The sequence below is a fragment of the Abramis brama genome (genome assembly GCF_963993115.1).
Source record: "Abramis brama genome assembly, chromosome: 14".
Classification (NCBI taxonomy): domain Eukaryota; kingdom Metazoa; phylum Chordata; class Actinopteri; order Cypriniformes; family Leuciscidae; genus Abramis; species Abramis brama.
In genome coordinates, this window is record NC_139976.1 from 12,337,676 (window position 1) to 12,356,822 (window position 19,147).

General features: G+C 37.9%; 1 protein-coding gene across 3 annotated transcripts in view; it reads left to right on the forward strand.

Moving 5' to 3' along the window:
* The window catches only part of nrg3b (neuregulin 3b), a 143,657-nt gene that overhangs the window by 78,619 nt on the left and 45,891 nt on the right, over window positions 1-19,147 (forward strand). For all 3 annotated transcript variants that reach the window (XM_084135773.1, XM_084135771.1, XM_084135772.1), the window contains exon 2: window positions 1,371-1,503. In XM_084135773.1, coding sequence (XP_083991899.1) covers window positions 1,371-1,503 — 133 coding nt within the window. The remainder of the gene's footprint in view (window positions 1-1,370; window positions 1,504-19,147) is intronic.

Here is a 19,147-nt window from a genome sequence, read left to right on the forward strand (position 1 = left end):
AGCTTTCGAGCGGGCAGCGGCATCTTTGCAGCGCTTATGAATGTCTCTGCTTTATTTCATTCCATGGCAGATGTCTGGGAGATTATGTGTGTTCATGTGTGCATGCTTTCAGTGCATTGTTTTCTGCTTATGGACATGGTTGGTGGCAGTATGACTGTGTAAACATGTACCAGGTGCCGTAGGCCCTGGTTTTGTATTCAGAGTAACTGCTAACAACAGAGCAGATGTTGATGTACATGTTGAAGTCAGGCAAGCAAAGAAGGGTCAGAGGAACCAGATTCATTGGACTTGCCCTGTTCTGATCCAGATTAAAAGGTGCAGGCAATGTTTTAGAAGCAGCAGTCCTTCCTGAGATTAACTGTTTTTGTGAATCATCTCTGCAGTTTGTAGAGAACAACAGGAAGGTGCTAATGCAGGCTGTTTAGCTTTGACCAGCATGCTGATTCATTAGCATCAGTCTTGATTAAGGAGGTTATTTGTTGTTCATAAATTGCACTAATTAAATATATTAAAGAGCCGATGCATTGTGGGTCCAGTTGTGTTAAGTGCTACAAACATTCTGTGATAAAGCAGGCAAGCATGTATGATTTGTCCCCCCCAAAAATGTAACCAGTTAATTTAAAATAACAATCAGAAGGAACTGTTTCTCTGAAATTATCAATTAAATCTCAAAACTTCATATAAGAGAAAGACTGCACATTGATTGAGCTTGTTTGATTATTGCCTTGTTTGATTATTTGGGATCTTAATCATAATTAAGCCCATTTATTATTATAAATTATTTTGTTATCATTGATTTTATTGTAAGAACATCCATAGTTTTCTTTAGGTTAATACATTTAACAGTATCTATGTTAAATGTATGTATTTAAAAATGTTATTTAAATATTTATTGGGCATTTTTGATAAATATTCACAATATTTAATAGTTAGTAATACATTTATATTTCCCCCACACAATATAACATACAAAAATGTCTAGCTGCCTAGTTTATATATTATATATTTGGCATCCCTGTTGTAGCTTAAAACATGCGGTTTATTATCTCTGATGGCCTGTCATTAAACCCTTATACCCCATATAAGATCTATAATAGATTCCAGAACATTTTCTAGACTTTACATGGGCTCATTTGTAATCAGTGAAGTGATTGTGAAACCATCGTACTTGAACGTGTTTCAATTAACACCATTCATGTCATAATATTGAGAACTCATTCAGATGTAATTTTATCACTGGAATGGACATTATGGAAATGGATGGATTATTAGTGTTTGATTCATTTGATTCAATTTATTTAATCTTGATTAATCTCTTTCTGTCCCCTCTCATCTTTCTTGCACCCTCCCTTTGTCTCTTTCACACGCAGTTGCCCCTACAACCTCCACCGTACGTTCCGAGTTCTTCAAGCCATGCCAAGACAGTCAGGAGATGGCCTTCTGTTTGAATGAGGGAGAGTGCTTCATCATCGAAACAGTGGCAGGTGTACACAGACACTGCAGGTGAGTCTCTCTCTCTCTCTGTGTGTGTGTGTGTGTGTGTGTGTGTGTGTGCGTGCGTGCGTGCGTGCGTGCGTGTGTGTGTGTGTGTACATGTGTCATATTAAAGTGGTTTTCCATCTTTGCCATTTCTTCACTGACAACGACGATTCTTTTAATGTTTTTTTTGTTGTTGTTGGTCACACTTTTTAATTTACATGTACATAATAATGTGCATAATGACTAATTCATGTGCATATGCAAAGAAGACAAAGACTGTGGTGACTGTGTGCACTGGATTGGCTGAATGTATGCTGAAAATCACTAAAATAACAGAGCGCAAATTACTGTGAGATGACAGGAGGAGTCATGCTGAACGATGTGGTCTATTTTGGCACATTTATCTTGGCACATGCGATAGCAGTTTGAAAAGTCAACATTTCAAGAGTATAATTAGAACGCTGATCCGCCTCGTTGGAATGCCTGAATGACTTAACCTGAAGAGTCTGATGCGTCCAGCTTGTTCAAAGACGAGTGGCTTTGCTGGGAATGAATAATGTTTGAAACGCATGCTGTTTGTGATGCTGCAAATAAAAGAGTCTGTCATTAATTTAGATATGGTCTGAACTGTTGAATGGTTTAAAGCTGCTTAGTGCAGAATTCCTCAAGGCAAGGACTGTAAGTAAGGTTTATAAGCAGTTCCATTTTTAAAAATAGTGCCAGAACCGTACCGCACTAAAATACACTTGACTAAGCGTCCATTCACAATGTTACGAAGGGTAGCACATTTTTAAAAGCAAAGGAAAAGCAGTGATGAGTGGAATGCAAAAACATGCGCACAACCCTCAAGTGTTCCTGCAATAATTGTGCAATGGCACTGCTACTGAATCTACAGTAAAATGAAGAAAGTCTATTTATTTATAAATCAAAAACATGCAGCTTAGCCTGTGTAGTCCAATTTCTGAATGAATATCTCTTTTAAGATGATTCTTTTGAGCGAATCAAAGACATTTAGTACAACCAATGTTGTTAGATTCCCGAATAAATTATTCTGATATGTTTGTTTTGTAACACTTTATTTAAGGGTCCAATTTTCATTATTAACTAGTTGCTTATTAACATGCATATTACTAGGATCTTGGCTGTTTATTAGTACTTATAAAGCAAATATTAATGCCTTATTCTGCATGACCTTATTCTACATCCCTTAATCCTACCCAATACCTAAACTTAACAATTACCATACTACCAACTACCATTTTTTTTTTTTTTTTTTAAATGTAAACACACCACAGATAATAAACAAATGTAAACACACCTTTCACACCAAAAGTAAACTGAATAAGCCTCAGGCTGAGGGAAATGCAAATCAAAATTCAGTAGCAAAGATATTGGTTAATAAAGTGATATTAAATGCATAAAGTATTGGTTAATAAAGTGAGATTAAATACATAAAGTATATCTAACGTTATTTATTGCAGGGTTGCGTACTATACTGAGTTTGCATTTCACAGTTTTTATTCATTTTGAGGAATACTGAATCTGGTTTTGTGTAAGTGAGATGAGTGAAGGTATGCTTACATTTTGTCTAGGTCTACAATAACATCATGTTTACACAGCGCACACAATGGCTCTGCGCTTTACTCTCTCAACATGGGGACAGGAGAGTGGTCAGTCAATACATGGGAAAACAAAGTAACTTGCGTTACTTATTTGAAAAAGTAACTCAGATATTTTCTTTTAAAGTAAAAGTAATGCTTACTTTACAAGTTACTTAAAAAAGTGACTTAAAAAATTTTAACACAAAAATCTGATTACGTAACTCATGTTGCTTGTAATGCGTTACCTCAACACTGTTTATTAGTGAATCAAATGCATACAGGTTAAGACTGTCTGTGAGGTTGCTGACACACATAATGAGATTTTTCAATATATAATAATCATTATCCAGCTTATTACACGTCTACTTGCCACATAAGTAAATAATTAGACACGAAATATTGATCTGTGTTGAAATATTTTATTAGGTCTTTAAACACAAAGCTTCCGCTGAGAGAGCAGTTGCAAGCGCGATATACAGTCATTTATGTCACTTATTACACAGCATTTCGCCACATAAATAATTATGGGGATAAGATATATTGATTTCAGATTAAACTTTTTAAAAATCGTACCTGTTTGTATCTCATAATCCAACAGTGTACAAAACAATAGTCACAAAATGGCAGCTGCTGCATTTGTATGAAACAAGAGAGAGTGAGTCCACGATACTGGATGGCATAATTAAATAACTGTACACAAAATATTGATTCGACTGAGTTTTAATATTTTATTAGCTCACGAAACGCAAAACTTCCACAAAGAAAAACCACGCTGGATGGCACTATTGACTATTGAATCAAGTATTCTGCAGAGCCGTGTAATAAAAAAATAAAAAAAAGATGTGTTACAGCATTGTTTGTTTGTTTAGTATTATTCTGAGTAAATTGCTATGGTCGATTATTGTATTGCAACTATGGTTGCTCTAAAAATCATTAATCATTGCTAAAGTCAATTCACATTTATTTATACAAAAAATTGTACATTCGTACAATACAGATTGTTTCAAATCAGCTTCACTTTAATAAAACATGAAAATAACTGTTAATGTTGTAAAATGTATCATTTATGTAACAAATTCAGGTCCCACTTTATATTAAGTGGCTTTAACTACTAGTACTAACATTGAAATTAATAATTTGATACAATGGACTTATTGTGTACATACATGTTTTTACATTGTACTTAAAAATACCTGCATGTAATTACAGCTGTAATTAATTTATGTAATTACAACAATTGTAATTACACTGTTGACCCTTCCTTTACACCTTAACCCACCCTTAAACCTACCCATACCACCACACCTGTCTCTAACCTTACCTGTGTCACACCTCAATAGCAGCAATGTGTTTTACAATACAACATGAATACAATAAGTACATTATTTATTTTTAGATGTAAGTACATAGTACTTAAAGCCACTTAATATAAAGTGGTACCCAAATTCAATTTTCAGCTGTAAAGCAGCTCTACGGAAGATAATAGTGTTATTATTCAGCTCAATTTTGTTGTTTCAGTTCAATACAGTAACTGTCAATGTTGCAAATTTCTTCAATTAGGAAACAAGTTCATTTCAGCTAAGCAGCTCAACAGAAGGCATTATTCAACTTAATTTAGTTAAAATTGAGTTTTTAATCCTATAGTGCAATTAAATAATTGTCTTTTAAATAAGTCTGTATAAACAAAAATTTAGAAAGAATTGTTTTCAAATGTATTTATTATTGATATCACCTTACCGTTTGGCCGTGGAACTGCATTTATTTCTTTCTTTTCAAATATTTATTTCTTAAATGTGCTAAAAGTATCATTAATAGAACCATTAAGGAACCCAAATCAGAAGCAGAAGAAACATTTGATAATTCCCATATTTAGCTGTAAATCTGAGGGTGCTTTGCCATGAGCCATGCTGCAAAATTTGCAGATGTTTAGGGATAAACGTTTAGTGTTACGCCCTATCAGCGGATCTGTTTACTGCTCCCCAAGCCCCTTTTCATCTGACAGACCTGCCTGTTTTTCCTCCTCATTCAAATGTAATAATGTTTTTAAGTGTTTTTTTATTTATTTTATATTTATATTATATTATATTTTATAAATAACCTCCACTACCTTAGGCTAAAGGCTTAACACAGGCTAATGTTCAATATAGCAGCGTCCGGAAAATGTAACCAGAGGGTTTACCCATATTATTGCAGTTATTTCTCTCCCTCATTTTCTCTTTTATCCTTTTTTTTTCTTCCATTTGGCCTTTTATCAATCCCACTAATGGGATTGTTGTTCCCAGTCATTGCCATGGTAACAGATCTTTGGTGTTTATTATGCACACAGATAACATAGAGCTGTGTGCAAGTGCTGCCATAATAAAAACTCTTTATAATTTAATGTTCATGGCACAGAGAGGGTGCCTCCAATATCAGTTGTTTTTGCATTTGGAAATTGATTTCCATCACCTTTATTACATCTATAAAGTGAACAGAGGTAATATGAAAGCTTGGTTTCACATAATATTAGCTGCGGACGTTCATAATAAGTAAATGTGATATGTTGTTCTATCTATTAATTACAAGTTAGATTTTAAAGGATGCTGTGTTATTTTATCACAGTTATTTGCCTGTAAATGTATAGAATGAGGGCAGAAAGAGAGCTGGAGCAGCGAATTGTGGTGTTAGGATTAATAAACAGAACGTGTCTATTTCACATCCAGGAAAATCTGACAGGAGGGATTGTTCAATGCACTTCACTGAAGACAAATGATGAAGACGTACATGTATAATGCAGGAGTAGAATCTTGGAAACCCTGGTAGGGGTATTAAGGGATATGACTTGACTAAATGAATCATATTAATGATGACGATATCCTTTTTTTCAAGTTTCTTATCAAGCTCTCTCTTTTCCGAGGAAGCAGTCGTGATTAAGCTGTCAGATCTCGACACACAGTGTTAATCCAGGAAGCTGTATCCCCTCCTTTTCACTGGCCTTAGGGAGGACTCAATGCACTTGTACCCTCTTTAACGGCAAAATAACATCTGAAAGAACAGGAACCAATTAAGACTAAATAATTATGGTGTGCATAAATACACCAATCTTCAATCATGAATACAAACATCCTACGCAAACTACCCTAGCATTGTCTTGGCTACAGCAGAGACTGTGTAAAGAAGATTAAACCAATTGACCAATGGGGAAAAAAGATGAATAATAAGTTTATTGTAGGCATGTGACGGTACCAAATTATGGTGTTGAATTGAATAAGCAGTTGAAAAGATAAACAAACTTCAGTGTTGTTCTCTAATAGAAAAATTCAGAAGTGCAAAATAACATAACTATAAAGAACAAAAATAAGAGCATTTTCAAACCAGTTTTTTTTGGTTCAGTCTTTTCTAGGATGCCAGGTTTTAATCCAGATTAAAATGTCAAATGTGTAACAACGTGTAAACAAATATTTGAAGGGGGAAATGGTATCTTTAAGTATTTGGTGTTTAAAAAAACAAACATATGCACTCTTAGTAGAAAGGGTTCTATATAGAACCATAAAAGGGTTCTGTCAGGCACTTCATATAAAGAACCTATTAGGGGTACCCATCATGGGATCATTTTATGGATTTAGTTTTAATTTTTTAATTTATTTTAATTAAATTTTATTAATTAAACAGTTCTTAAACAAAAAATAAATAAATAGCCTGTTGAGCATGAAAGTGTTTTACAATCATTTAAGGCATTTCTCCTTATATAGAACCTTTTTGGCATGAAGTGTTATAGAACCCTACTAAGGGGCCGATCACACCTGACGTGTTTTTCAGGTTCGAAAACGCGAGGTGCACAGCACTTTACATTACACAGAACGAGCAGTGCGCTGCGTTTTTTATGTTGCTAGGCAACCAATGAAACAGCTGTCCTGTCAGTCAAGTAAACATCAAATCAGCCTTTTATTACCTTTATTTACTTTCTGTTAACATTGTGGTAGTTACGGTTCGTGAAGTCGCGAGAGTACCACGCGAGTAACCCGCGAGAGTACCACGCGAGTAACCCGCGAGAGTACCACAAGTTTATCCTCCTGGCGTTCAAGCAACTGTAGCTTTCATCACTTAAACGGAAGGCCCGCCTCTCACTTCATTCGATTGGACAGTGGAAAAAAACGCGATGACGTCGGGCACTTTTTCCGCTCGGAGTTGCTTTTTTTTCAACTTCAAAAACGCGAGGCGCAGCGGGCGGTAAAACGTGAGGCTCAGCAGGCGCATAAACAGCGCGCAGAACGCTCGCTGCCATAGGAAACCAATTGAAAATAGCCGCCTCTCACTGCAAAAAACGCGTCAGGTGTGATCGGCCCCTAAGGGTGTGACAAACGCAACAAGATTTCTCGTCGAGGTGAAAAGTTGTCTCGTGAGTTGTGATGTCAGCGTTATGGAGCGTGAGGGTGAAATTAGTATTGAAGATCCCCCTGCCACTTTTAAATAATTTGTGTGGCAACATTTTGGTTTTCCTGCGGAAATAAGAAACGGCGAAAGAGTGACAGACAAGACGAACACAATATGTAAGCATTGTAAGAAAACAATGCCGTACACCGCGGCTAACACGAGCACTATGCAAAACACATACAGAACCACCACAGCTCTCTACTAAAACTAGCTGCACCTGTGACGAAAACATTAAAAGGGCAAACAACTCTAAATGCCTTTGCATCTCTTCCACCGTCAAGTGCAAGAGCCACGGCAATAACGAGAGACATCAGCTTTTTCATTGCAGCTGATATGAGGCCATTTTCTGTGGTGGAAAATCTGAGATTTCGGCGACTCCTCCACACACTGGAACCGAGGTACACCATCCCATCACGCGCGCATTTTACTCGCACTGTTGTCCCAAAGTTACTGAAATCGTCGACATGCTTATATTCTTGAAAAAGAACGTGACCATAATCTTAGGCTGTTCTGTGTAGTTAATTTATCTCTTTTTCATGCTTGAAGAAAACATTTGTTTCTGTTTGCACTTGTAGTTTTGAGAGAGCAGTACTTTGATTATGGATACACTTACTGTTTGCATTTAAAGTGTTATTTCTGTTATTTATATATTTATTTTATTTATACTGTTTTATATTTTTTTATGTTCGATTTGTGGAAAGGAGTTAGATTTCTCATGTGAAATCGTACAGGGGAGAAGCCAGTCGGTAGAGTTTATAGCAAAACATTTTGCAGTGTTTGCATGTCCTTTACTGCATAGAATTCATTAAAATAGAAGTAAAATAACATTCATTACAAGTTGATTTCAAAATGCACCTAAATTGTTTTGCATTTTGTAATTTTCAGTTGAATAAAATACTATTTTCCATTCATATATTTCATCATTGAGGATTTCTTAAAAATTGTGTAAAAATCTCGTCTTGTCTCGTTCTCGTGAACCCAATCTCGTGTCGTGTCTCATCTCGTGGAGTAAGCGTCTCATCACACCCCTACTGAACCTTTTTTTCTGAGTATACTGAATAAAAAAATCTGAAAAGCTTACATGTTCAATAACATGTAAATGCTGTTTTACGTGCTTTCTTCTCCAAGACAAGTTGGTGTCAGAAACAGAAAGTTGCACAGCTGCTTTGTTTATGGGGGTTATCGTGTACCCACTGCATTTCTCCTTTTGTAAGCAGCACCTACTGTCAGAGAGTTAATTTGCATTTTCATTCAGTCTGTCTGTGCCACTGATTGATTGTGTTAAAAGCACAAAGATGAAGGAGAATAATTAAATGTCTTTAATGACAAGCTCAGGAGAACAGATAGGAAAATCAGACTTAACACAACATAACGTCAATGAGAACGGACCACAACTAATGGAGAACTGAGGGCTTATAAGCATGAACTTATAAGCAAAGGGAAGTAATGAGTAAATAAATTGGACAACAGGCGTCCTCGCGCCTTAAATAGTCCAAATGAGGGGGGATGGTGGGGGTTCAGGAGGAGGGCGAGGAACTTGAGAGGGGCAAAACATAACCGTGGAGGGTGGGAGGAGCCAAAGGGAAGCTCGGAGGAGCCAGATATTGAGCCAGAGACCAGCCAGGACGAGGCCCCAGGGCAGAGTCGAAGACAGAGGAGCCATGGTGACGACGACTTGATGGAAAGCATCCTGGGGACAACCGACGGAGATGAAGCCACCAATGATGGAAACTCAGGTAAAGTCAATGAGCCGAAGAGCCCACGCGACACCTTTGGTACTGGAGACGTGGTCTAGCCGCGGCGACGAGCATCCGAGGTGGAACTGAGGAACCTGTGGAAAGAGGCGAAACCGGTGGGGCAGAGGACAAAGGCGGGGCCAGGGGGATGGCGGAGCTAGACGGAACCGAAGGTCGATGTCTGACCAAGAAGAAGCCGGAGGGACGAGGGAGCCCGGTGGAGCCATATGGCTGATGGTTTCCGGTGGAACCAAGGGAGGGAGGAGCCAAGGCGTAGCTGATGTGTCGACAGGCCGCGGTGGAGTGATGGGTTTAGAGGCTGAGCCAGGGGATCCTCTTTAGTGGGCTGAGCAAGTGACTTGAGGCTCTGAGGCGGATCTTCACATGGTGTTGGAGATGCAGAGGGGCTGAATGGAACCAGCAGAGGCAGAGCTTCAGAACTGGCCGTTAGAGGAGGCAGGAGAGGGAGGCTGGGAGGGATCACAGGAGATACAGGGCTGGACGGAACCAGCGGGGACAGGAGAAACATGGTAATTACCTCCTCAAATAAGTCCATCAAATCCTCTAAATATCTTCCAGAGGTTTTAACCATTGCATTCACCGCGGCGGGGCCTTCCTCCAAGCCGTCGAACTCCACAGTCATTCCCTCTGCGACGCACAGTGGTTTCGGCTCACGCACCTGGTCCGACTCTCTGAGGGGCGCAGGCTCTGGGGCGATGTCCTCTCCATTCCTCTCTATTGGATCAGGCTCATCGATCGTGGCAGGCTGGTCTCCCTTGTCTGCCGTGGGCTCTAAAACCATCTCTGTCGGGTCGCTTGCTTATGGTGGATGGCTGCTCTCTGGCGGTGCTGGAGTGGAGCTGGAGATGTCATCCTCCGCAGAGCCGATTGTGTACGGTGAGTTGTTATTCACCAGCACCCACTCCACGAATGCAGTGAAATCTTCCCTGGGACCATCCGCTGGAAGGCGTGCCTTACGCACTACCCTGACCAAGGTACAAGGCAGTGCGTAAGGCACGCCAGATGGATGAAATCCTGTGTGATGTTCCAGTGGACAGTCTTCCTGCTCCAGACACAGAAGCTGGACGGCGGGTTGGTCCAAAGGGAATAATGAAAATCGAAAATGGAAAAAACACAACAAAAATTAAACTGTATTGGTCCATTCTTCTGTCACTGGTTGGTTGTGTTAAAAGCATTAAGCCGAAGGAGAATTAATAAAACAGTCTTTAATGACAAGCTCAGGAGAACAACATAACGTCAATGAGAATGGACCACGACTAAGGGAGAACTGAGGGCTTATAAGTATGGACAAAACAAAGGTAACCAATGAGTTGGACAACAGTATAAATTGGACAACAGGTCAATTGAATAAGGCTAACAAAGGAACAAACTAGAAACCAGGTCAGAGGACAAGATTGACAGGCAAAACAAAGCATACTCTTTGATTACAGTCTGCTGTTTTCAGACAAATCCAAAAATTTAAGTTTTAACCAGTTGATTGAAATTAAGCTGATGTGCATTCAAAACATTTAAACAGTTCAGATAATAATAAGTTATCTACAATTATTCACTTTGTTTAGAAGTGCCCACAATAACAATACATTGCAATTGGTTACCGGATTAATACCGCATTACTGAAAACTGTAATTCACATCTTTAGTTTATTGGTAAGCAGTTAAATTTGTCAAGATAATGGAACCTATCACAAGCAAATTCTGTTGGCTCATGAACATCATGTCAGGTGGTAGCATCTCTGGTGGCTAAATCTGAATGCAGACAGCATGCCTGCTGGTACTGTCCTTCCCTTTTGGCTGCTCAGCTGGTATAAAGGATTAACATCTGTGGATACTTCATTCTGGGTGTTTAAGTGGATTACTTACATAGTGGACAGACAGTTCAGAGCTTGTTAACTGAAACATGCATGTTTAAACACAGACACACATCTATTTGAATAAAAGGGCTTTCCTGTGTCAAGAATTTCATGCTGCGGATGTAGGAGGTGAGTGTTGGTCTGGTGATTTGATACCCCTCTAAATGTCAAACTCAGCAGCTTTGGAACAGATTGAGGAAGCTGAGACAAAAATGGAGGGATGGGAAAAGAGATGGACATATGTGTATAGAGACAGGAAGGTTATGAAGTGCCGCTCACATAAAATCGTATTATGTTTTACTGAGAACTCTGGGTTTAACCATACTTTAACTATTCCTTCAATTTATTGGCGTTCTTATTTATTTTCTGTTTTACCGTTGCTGTAGTTGTTATTGTATAGTGGCCATGATGGCAGATGGAGTGCTCTCTAAATTGAATTTGATTTGAATGGAGAGGACTAGGGGAGTGAGTGATAGAAAGAGACAAGGGGAAGGAGCATGGAGAGCCTGTTTTTCTCCCCTGAGTGAGAAGAGAAGTCACAGAGAGAGCTCAGCGTAATTAATCATTCTAAGTGCACTAACAATGAGAGAAAAGGGGAATAAACATTCAATAATCACATCAGATGGGCGCCATCGAACAGGCCTGGGTTGAAGGAGGTCAGCTTTTATGCTGCAGAGTACTAAGACATCAAACACAGCCACCTCTCCAGACCAAGCAAGGACACATCCCTCAACTCAACATTCATTTTACAACACACTATAAAGCAGAATTCAATGCAGTGCTTTATCCATGGGTGGCCCATGAAGTGGAAACCTCTGCCTTGTGAGGTTCAATCTGATTATCTGTACAGAAATGATTGAACTGCGATTTTTAGCTCTAGGTATGACATTACTGAACACAACGGATTTTTAAAATGTTATTATAGTGTTTTATTGTTTTAATTAGAGACTGAACGGTATGAATGTAATATCTGGATTATAGTGACCAAAATGATCACAGTTATCAATATGGTATTGTTATATTGTGCTGGAAATGTAAAAAAAAATTACTCATACATGAAATTTGCAACATAAATTTGATTTTTGATTTGATTTGGTCCGATTTTAGCATGGTCTTAACAAAAATGTAAATCCACTCTCTGACAGTAGGTGGCACTTATGGAACAGCAAAAATGTTTCCCCGGTAACCTCTGTTTACAAGGCAGATATAAACATTACTTTATTAGGCATTACATGGAGGGAAGATGAAAAGCAAATGCCATAAAAACTTTTATGAAGACTCATTCATTCTTCACACAAAACGATACGCTGCATGCTGCGCCTTTCTTAATGTTGATAGTGCTTCAAATCGTGATAATCAAAGACGGTTAATGATAATTAAAATATGAAATGTTTTTTATCATGTTTTATAGTCAAACTGGTAACTGTTTCATCCCCAGTTTTAATTGAATAAAATTCAGTGTTTTTTGAGAGACCAATGGCAGTTGTTCCAGATGCTTGCTTGGAAAGAAAGTCACTTTGGTAATAGAATATACATCTGCCTAACCCATTTTTTCCTACAAACAAACAATGTGTGTCTATTTAATCTCAATTTACACTGAGATGGACATTGTAGGAAAACTGAGATTGACACTTTATGCTCCATAAAACCACAGCCCACAATAAAACAAACACTGTATTAAAAACAAACTGAGCTACATGGGGGGGGGGGGGTCGCCCGACCTCAGGCACACATGCCGAAGGGATAATCACTGGCATGCGAGCAATATAAGAGCAAGAGAGATTAATAATAAATGTACGAGGAATGTAATCGCAATGCAGCTGTTTGTTTTAGATATGAAATGTATGGGAAGCCGAACGCCCCAGCTAATCCACTCAGCGTCAGTATAGTATGTATTTTGCTAAAATAATACTTTGTGTAAATGAGGAGATGTTAATGTGTTTTAAAACCTCTGTAGACTAATATGACAGCTTGGGATATGCATATAGAGTAATAATCAAGGTTTCATATTTAGATTTATGTTTTTGACAGACACATTTATCGCAAAGCCGCTTAAATTTTGCATCAGTGTTGAGGATGATTGCAACACTTTAACTTCTGTAACCATTTATTTGTGCTATTTATCACATAATTATATGATATATTTTCCCACATTTACACTAGCATTCAAAAGTTTGGGGTTAAACATTATTACGATTTAAAATATTTTAGTTTGGCCATTACTCCAGTCTTAGCACCTGTTCCTTCAGAAATCATTGTAATATACAAAAAAAACAGCATATAGAATTTGAAATAGAAATGTTTTGTAGTGTTATAAATGTCTTTACACTGTCTTTTTTTTTTATCAATGTAATGCACCCTTGCTCAAGAAAAGTATTCATTTATTTCAAAAAAATCTTACAGACCCCAAATGACTGGTAGTGTATACATTTGTTTTTGAGATTAACAGCTGTTTTAATTTTGCACATGCATTTCTTTTGCTAATCAAATGTTCGTTCAAAATTATTTTTATACCAACTCTACCCCATTTCAATTTAAGCTTTTTAATTAAAAAAAGAAAAAAAGAAAGAAAAAGGAAACACTTAATTCTAAAACAGCATAATTTTTGAAAAATTGTTTAAAAAAATTCATAGAACATGGACTAACAAAGCAACTTTACAGACAATCATGATGTTGATGTGTATGATGTGTATAATATCTTAATATATTTATGCTTTATAGTCACATTTAGCAGATTAGAACCGACAGATAATATAGTTTAAATTTTGTCATGTCAAAAAAAAATCAAGCTGTTGTAATTTACTATATATATATATATATATACAGTGGGGAGAACAAGTATTTGATACACTGCCGATTTTGCAGGTTTTCACTTACAAAGCATGTAGAGGTCTGTAATTTTTATCATAGGTACACTTTAACTGTGACAGACGGAATCTAAAACAAAAATCCAGAAAATCACATTTGTATAATTTTTAAATAATTAATTTGCATTTTATTGCATGACATAAGTATTTGATCACCTACCAACCAGTAAGAATTCCGGCTCTCACAGACCTGTTAGTTTTTCTTTAAGAAGCCCTCCTGTTCTCCACTCATTACCTGTATTAACTGCACCTGTTTGAACTCGTTACCTGTATAAAAGACACCTGTCCACACACTCAATCAAACAGACTCCAACCTCTCCACAATGGCCAAGACCAGAGAGCTGTGTAAGGACATTAGGGATAAAATTGTAGACCTGCACAAGGCTGGGATGGTCTACAGGACAATAGGCAAGCAGCTTGGTGAGAAGGCAACAGCTGTTGGCGTAATTATTAGAAAATGGAAGAAGTTCAAGATGACGGTCAATCTCCCTCGGTCTGGAGCACCATGCAAGATCTCACCTCGTGGGGCATCAATGATCATGAGGAAGGTGAGGGATCAGCCCAGAACCACATGGCAGGACCTGGTCAATGACCTGAAGAGAGATGGGACCACAGTCTCAAAGAAAACCATTAGTAACACACTACGCCATGGATTAAAATCCTGCAGCGCACGCAAGGTCCCCCTGCTCAAGCCAGCGCATGTCCAGGCCCGTCTGAAGTTTGCCAGTGACCATCTGGATGATCCAGAGGAGGAATGGGGGAAGGTCATGTGGTCTGATGAGACAAAAATAGAGCTTTTTGGTCTAAACTCCACTCGCCGTGTTTGGAGGAAGAAGAAGGATGAGTACAACCCCAAAAACACCATCCCAACCGTGAAGCATGGAGGTGGAAACATCATTCTTTGGGGATGCTTTTCTGCAAAGGGGACAGGACGACTGCACCGTATTGAGGGGAGGATGGATGGGGCCATGTATCGCGAGATCTTGGCCAACAACCTCCTTCCCTCAGTAAGAGCATTGAAGATGGGTCGTGGCTGGGTCTTCCAGCATGACAACGACCCGAAATACACAACCAGGGCAACTAAGGAGTGGCTCCGTAAGAAGCATCTGAAGGTCCTGGAGTGGCCTAGCCAGTCTCCAGACCTGAACCCAATAGAAAATCTTTGGAGGGAGCTGAAAGTTCGTATTGCCCAGCGACAGCCCCGAAACCTGAAGGATCTAGAGAAGGTCTGTATGGAGGAGTGGGCCAAAATCCCTGCTGCAGTGTGTGCAAACCTGGTCAAAAACTACAGGAAACGTTTGACCTCTGTAATTGCGAACAAAGGTTTCTGTACCAAATATTAAGTTCTGCTTTTCTGATGTATCAAATACTTATGTCATGCAATAAAATGCAAATTAATTACTTAAAAATCATACAATGTGACTTTCTGGATTTTTGTATTAGATTCCGTCACTCACAGTTGAAGTGTACCTATGATAAAAATTACAGACTTCTACATGCTTTGTAAGTGGGAAAACCTGCAAAATCGGCAGTGTATCAAATACTTGTTCTCCCCACTGTATGTATATGTGTATATGTGTATATATATATATACTTCAGAAAGGTGGTGTGTAATGTATAATAATCATGTATAATAACTATTTAATCATTATAGCTATTTTCTAAGTTAAACTGTTGGTGCTCACCCTGTGTTACAACCATACATATCAGCTCATGCAATCCTTGGTGTTGTTAAAGCTATGCTTTAGCATTTGAGCTACAAAAACACTTTCAATCTGCCATAGGCTACATGATCCTTATCATTCCATATACGATTATTTGACACTCACAATCACATTATTACGAGAAACATGGGAAGTGGGCGCTGATGTGTCACAGTGATTTACTAGAAAAATACAGACCCGTGAGCTACATTACGGAGGGCTGTTTCTAACTGAGTTTGCACTCACTAAAAGTTCTGCAAATGACTGCAAGTTCATTAATTGTTTGGGCACTTGTTTTATGGCCCAGTGCATGTTTGCTTGTGACTCAAGGGCTTGACTGATGCATGTTGACATCATCGTTCACTCTAATGCAATTCATGCGAGTCAATGGTATTGTCATCATCTCAGTGACTTTCATAATTGGTGAAAAATCAACAATCAGCAAACACACCAGAAGCAAAGTGAACTTTGAGATGTTTGTACACACACTCAGTCAATTGCAAGAATTTCCTCTTGTATACAAAGTCACAGTAACAAATATGCAAACTCTAGAATAATTCCCGAGGTTCAGAGAGGTTTAACTTATATAATTGTTCTTCTAATCACACATTCATAATAGAGGCTAAGACTGCAAAGCAGAATAGAGAGCAAGAGAGATAGTGAGAGAGGGGGAGAGAGAGAGGTGGAGAGGAGAGGGAGATGCAAAATACTTTTTGACAAGGCGTCCCTTTCAAGTCTGAAGGTTTGATGTGCTAATTGCATGCAAATATATGCAAACGAAACTGCTTGGTGCCCAAACCCTGGCAGAATGTGTGAGACAGAATTGCAGTGCAAGGAGTGGAGTGTCTTGGCTATAAATAAAGTAAAGAGGAAGTTGTGATTTCACATTAGCCTATTTGAACAAATACCGCATTTTAGGTATAAGGGCAGACAAGGGGACAGATAAAGAGCCCATCATCTGTGATTCCTCCCCTCCACCTATTCCATTTCTTGTAGCAACTGCCTGTCTTCTTGTTGTATATACAGGTGTAACGGTTATATTCAGTTATGTTCTGTTTCATTGGCTACGTTTACATGCGACCAAATAATCCATTAGTAATTGACCGCTGAAAATGGAACGGACTGTGCATGTGAAATGACGTAGAAATGGAGGCACGAGCTGCAGTTGTTAAATAAAAATGTCATAAATTACTCGTGATATTCTAAAATTCTTTTACCACTCATCGTCTGTGAAATGGAGCAGAACAACGTCCCATCAGTCTTTGACTTCATACTCTCATCCACACTTTATTTTGGGTGCGGGAAAGTTCATAAATAAAGCAGGTGACAGTTCATGTGCTCGTCGTCTCCGAATCAGGACCCGAAATTTAGACATTTTAAGTCTGCTCTTTAAATCAAAGAAAAGAAGCAATGTAGAAGAATAGTATGCACAGACAGCAGGAAACTGTATATTCGCGCAGTTTGCGAAAGTCCAAAAATAAATTCTGATTAGAAGCTTGTGACATATAAACACGCACATCAACCCGATCACTTTATTTATTTTTTATCGTTTATAAACGCTACGTTCTGATTCATCAATCTGAATTAATTCATTCCAATTGAAACAAAAGGTGTGCATGCAGATATAGCCACCGTGTTTTGGTTCTGTTTTCCCTGTTTGCCTATTTGACCTATAGTTTCCCAGTGTGTTTGATGATCCTCAATGGTCCTGTTCACCTGTTGTCTCATTAATGATCTCATTAGCTCTTTTGTTTGCTCTGTGTATTTAAGCCCTCAGTTTGAGTTAGTTCCCTGTCCGGTATTGTTTTTGTTAACATGATTTGCTACTTAAGCTCCTATTGTTTCCTAAGTGTTTAATACATATTAGTTTGATTATTTCTGGTCCATTTCCTGAGCAACCCGTGACAACAGGTATGTTAAAACAAAATGTAAAACAAAAATAAAAATGCCTCTTTTTAAAAAAATAAAAATGCCTCTTTTTAAAAAAACACTCTATTTCATTTATATTTTCTTTATGGCAAATATGCCTTGTATAATTCATACAAAAAAATGTTTTACAATCTTTATGTAAAATAAAATCTTTAATAATTATTATTATTATTCTTATTAGATATTTAATATTATGTTATGCTTGTTGAATAATCAGTTTTTGTTTTAAATGTTTTACTCTTATTAAACATTTTAGCTCTATAGTTTCCATATGGTAAATATGCATTTTTATTATAACCTTTATGTAAAATAAATCTTAAAAACCCTAATAATAATAATAATAATAATAATAATAATAATTGTAATTTTAAAAAGTAACTTTTTATATATTTAATGTAGTTTTATGCATATTGAATACTATGTCTAGTGAATTAATTTGCTCTATTATTTGGTAAAAGTCATTATTCATGCCTTTCTGAAGATATTTGGCTTCACGCACATCCCACATATCAAAATTATAATACATTATTGTCTGATCTTTCTGAAATTTGTTTCATGCCAGATTGTACATCATCTGTTTTTATGAATGAAACGTTGTGTATATTTACAGTGTGATATGATCTCATGTCACATGATTGGCTGATTTGTCACTGCCAGGACGATGTGTTTTGTTTTTAAAAATGTTGAAGAGAGAGAGACGCTTGTGAATAAGACTGAGGAGTGACGTGTCGAGCCTCGCAATGTCTATGAGACAAGATTGGACTTGTTTCTCATTTCCTCTTGCAAATCAAAATATGCAAGAGAGACATGTTGAGAGGCAATCTTATTTTGCCTGAATTATCACTTGTTATTGTTACATCGTTGTAGCTCTTGCAGAACGCACCCGTACGCTCTCCCTACTAAACCTGACAGAGTCTGAAGTCCAGACCTCCTCTAAAGTATCAGGTTTGAGGACAATGTATTCCTGAAACAAATGAGTCTCATCAAAATTCTGCGGCAAACCATGTTTTCTGTTTCTCATCCCATTCTCTTCTCTTTTTTTCTCCACTCCTGCCAGAGAAAAGAATGTTATCGTCTTTTTTTCTTCTTTTTTTTTGCCTTGAAAGCTTTGCTGCAAGTGACAGAGGCAGCATCAATTTCCATTTGGTAATGAACTGTTCAGCCTAATGTGTGCTTTGGAGCAAGAAGGGCTCAAATTTCTGAGTAGCTCAATGAGTTTTTCAGTGTGGTGAGAGAGAGGAGACATTAGGGTTGTGATACTCCAGTGGTCATAGTCAAAGAGAAAGAGAGAGAGAGAGAGGCCATATTCCTGACTGGCAATGAACCTGGAAACAACCATTTCATTGAGAGCAAATGGACTGTTTGCTCTCCCATAGCAGTTGTGTCACTGTTTATTCCCAAAATCCATGAATGCATGTTTTGTTTATTCCTCTCATTAGCCTAGTTAAAACAGCGCTGTGAAGGCAGGCAAATGCCTCAACCAATCTTTGTGTCTAAGACCGCGGCGCCGCTTGTACACGAACGATTAATTCATCAGAAGCTAGAGGGT